Source organism: Lithobates pipiens, unplaced genomic scaffold, assembly GCF_037356315.1.
Source record: "Lithobates pipiens isolate NorthernLeopardFrog02 unplaced genomic scaffold, aLitPip1_a1.2 Scaffold_3, whole genome shotgun sequence".
In the NCBI taxonomy this organism is placed as follows: Eukaryota; Metazoa; Chordata; class Amphibia; order Anura; family Ranidae; genus Lithobates; species Lithobates pipiens.
Genome location: NW_027507790.1, coordinates 55,773,003 through 55,776,810, shown reverse-complemented (window position 1 = coordinate 55,776,810; position 3,808 = coordinate 55,773,003). Strand labels below are relative to the sequence as shown.

Here is a 3,808-nt window from a genome sequence, read left to right as displayed (position 1 = left end):
TTTATGGCCTTCAAAACTGTAATAGGTAGTGAGGAGTGAAGTAAAAAATTTACGCCCTTAGAAAGCCTGAAGGCGGTGCTTGGTTTTTGGGGACCCGTACGCGGCTAGGCTCCCAAAAAGTCCCACATATGTGGTATCCCCGTACTCAGGAGAAGCAGCAGAACTTATTTTGGGGTGTCATTTCACATATGCCCATAGCATATGTGAGCAATATATCATTTAGTGACAACTTTGTGAAAAAAAAAAAAAAAGTTTGTAATTTTCCCGCAACTTGTGCCAAATATAAAATATTCCATGGACTCAACATGCCTCTCAGCAAATAGCTTGGGGTGTCTACTTTCTAAAATGGGGTCATTTGTGGGGGTTTTGTGCCATCTTGGCATTTTATGGCCTTCAAAACTGTGATAGGTAGTGAGGAGTGAAATTACAAATGTATGCCCTTAGAAATCCTGAAGGCGGTGCTTGGCTTTCGGGGCCCCGTACGCGGCTAGGCTTCCAAAAAGTCGACCACATGTGGTATCCCCGTACTCAGGAGAAGCAGCAGAATGTATTTTGGGGTACAATTCCACATATAACCATGGCATGTGTGAGCAATATATCATTTAGTGACAACTTTGTGTAAAAAAAAAGCAACATTTTTTTTTGTCATTATTCAATCGCTTGAGGCAAAAAAATAAAATATTCAATGGGCTCAACGTGCCTCTTATCAATTTCCTTAGGGTATCTACTTTCCAAAATGGGGTCATTTGGGGGGGCTTTTGTACTGCCCTGCCATTTTAGCACCTCAAGAAATTAGATAGGCAGTCATAAACTAAAAGCTGCGTAAATTCCAGAAAACTTACCTTAGTTTGTAGATGTGACAACTTTTGCGCAAACCAATAAATATACAGTTATTGACTTTTTTTTTACCAAAGACATGTGGCTGAATACATTTTGGCCTAAATGTATGACTAAAATTGAGTTTATTGGATTTTTCTAATAACAAAAAGTAGAAAATATCATTTTTTTAAAAAATTTGCGGTCTTTTTACGTTTATATCGCAAAAAATAAAAATCGCAGAGTCAGTTAAATACCTTTAAAAGAAAGCTCTATTTGTGGGAAAAAAAGGACGCAAATTTTGTTTGGGTACAACATTGCATGACCGCGCAATTACCAGTTAAAGCAGCGCAGTGCCAAATTGTAAAAAGACCTCTGGTCCAGCAAAATGGTCCGGTCTGAAAGTGGTTAATACAGGAAAGGACTTTGCTCGCTTTGCAAACCGCAGCTTGGCATTGCATGCTATTATTGAGCTTATGATCTACCAAAACCCCCAGATCCTTCTCCACTATGGATTCCCCCAGTTGTACTCCCCCTAGCGTGTATGATGCATGCATATTCTTAGCCCCCAAGTGCATAACTTTACATTTCTCAACATTAAACCTCATCTGCCACATAGTCGCCCAATTAGACAGAGCATTGAGGTCGGCTTGCAAATTGGTGACATCCTGTAAGGACGTTATTGCACTGCATAGCTTGGTGTCATCTGCAAAGACGGAAATGTTACTTTTGATCCCAGACCCAATATCATTTATAAAGATATTAAAAAGCAAGGGTCCCAGCACTGAACCTTGGGGTACACCACTGATAACCTTAGACCATTCAGAGTAAGAATCATTAACCACTACTCTCTGAATTTTGTCTTTTAGCCAGTTTTCTATCCATCTACAAACTGATGTTTCCAAACCTGTAGACTTTACCTTACACATGAGCCGTGTGTGCGGAACTGTATCGAACGCTTTTGCAAAATCCAAATATATCACGTCCACCGCCACCCCTCTGTCCAAGGTTTTACTTACCACCTCATAAAAATAAATCAGGTTTGTCTGACAACTTCTGTCTTTCATGAATCCATGCTGTCTGTTGCTCAAAATATTTTTTTCCTGCAAGAACTCGTCTATGTGGTCTTTTATTAATCCCTCCAGTATCTTCCCAACTATAGAAGTTAAACTAACGGGTCATTTATTTTATCATTCATTTCCTTTTATTTTGAACATCATTGATGTTTTTCTGTATATTTTCTAAATACCGATTGCATTCCATTATCTCCCCAATCAGGATCTGAGGAGGATCTGGGCACTTTCACTGGTAAAACGTGATTCTTCTTCCACATCACCTACAAAAAAAAGCAAAAAAACACACCATGTATTATAAATATGCCGACATACATTGATTAGCTTACCGGAAGCTGTGGTCTCCGACACTCACATGTTGTGGTGACAATTTGTCCAACTTTAACGATCTCTCCTTCCTCCTCCTCCGATGTTTCTGGTGTTGGAATTTCGCCTTCTTTGGGAGGTGTGGGGTCCCTGGTGTCCTCAGACTTCCCGAGTCTTCTCTCCCCTATGAGAATGTAAAAAAGGAATACTTAGCACACAGAGGGCAGAAATAGGAATATGAAACATTGCTTGGAAGTGTGGTACAATTGTGTTTTTTGGCCGAGTTCAAAGGTGAGAACATTATTGTGGACACTTTGTTAAGCTGGAATACTTACCTGCAGAACGATGTTTCTTACGAACGATTGAACCCATGAACTTGAAAGTGGCCGTTTTAAACTGTACAACATGAAATCAAAGCACATGGAGCATTATGCAAGCAAGAATAATCATATGAACACACGACAACTACTTACTTTTTTGAAGAACATGCTTGATCCTTCTGTACTGATCGTGCTCCCTCAGTTTCAGGTCTGACCAGCGTTTTCTCAGTTGATCCTTGGATCGTCGTACCCCAAAATTCTTCTGAAGACTCTTCACAACTTTAGTCATGATCTTGGCCTTTCTGATATTTGGGTTTGGGTAAGGTCCATACTTCCCATAATAGTCGGTCCTCTTCAAAATGTCCACCATCTCCAACATCTCTACAAAAGACATATTTGAGGCCCTAAATCTTCTCTTCCAGGATCGGGACGTTTCAGGCTCTGGGCTTTCCTCGCCCTCCTCCTCGTTGGTGGAACTCTGACTGCGCACCTGCGTTCTCTCCGCCATGTGCTCTCCCCACTGCGCCAAAAGAGAAGGGGCGGGGAATAGTCTAGAAAGAACGTCAGGGGTGGGCGGAGTTTCACGCATGCACACTGTATATAAAATGCAACACGCGTGTGTCGTACGTACGATCTGTCAACAGAGTGAGGAGCTGACACGACGATCGTGCAAACGAAGGTAAAATTTTAACTTGGTACATCACTAAACTGCTTCTATCTAGGCCTATGTTGCGACAAGATTAGGAGGGTTTATCATGGCATTATTAGTATTTTAGGGTTTGTCTTGTGTTGTGTCTTGCAGACAAGATGGATCCCTTCCAAAATGCCAATTTTAGGGGGCTATTCATTCAACTGTTTAGGGAGCTCCCCTGCCTGTGGCAGATCAACAACCAATTTTATCATGACCGAAAAAAGAGGAAGTCAGCGCTGGAGAAACTTCTTGCTTTGGTGCGGATCATGGTCCCCACGGCAGACATGACCTATGTGAAGTTGAAAATTGGTGCCATGAAGAGTACATATCTCAGGGAGAGAAAGAAGCACCTGGAGTCCCTGAGATCAGGAGATCCAGATGCCATTTATTACCCTAGGATGGTGTACTTTGAGAGGCTGCATTTTCTGGTAGACCAGAGGGGAACTCAGGCCACCACTCGACCGTCTTCCTTCAAGGCTTCCTTCACCCCCAGCTGAGGCTTCCAATGTCCAACCCGGGCCTTCCAGGCAGCAACATGTGGAGGGGCCCAGCTTGAGACAGGTATTGCATTGTTGAACATTAGACATGTGCATTCGTTTTCG

At 42.1% G+C, this 3,808-nt stretch overlaps 1 protein-coding gene across 1 annotated transcript; it reads right to left on the bottom strand.

The window, feature by feature from the left end:
- Nucleotides 1–1,862: 1,862 nt before the first annotated feature.
- LOC143939978 (uncharacterized) lies at nt 1,863–3,568 on the bottom strand. The gene is made up of 3 exons (XM_077461065.1): nt 2,669–3,568; nt 2,245–2,379; nt 1,863–2,152 (listed from the first exon to the last, which is right to left on the bottom strand). The coding sequence occupies exons 1-3, from the start codon at nt 3,102–3,104 to the stop codon at nt 2,091–2,093; spliced, it is 633 nt and encodes a 210-aa protein (XP_077317191.1). The 5' UTR covers nt 3,105–3,568; the 3' UTR covers nt 1,863–2,090.
- Nucleotides 3,569–3,808: the final 240 nt, after the last annotated feature.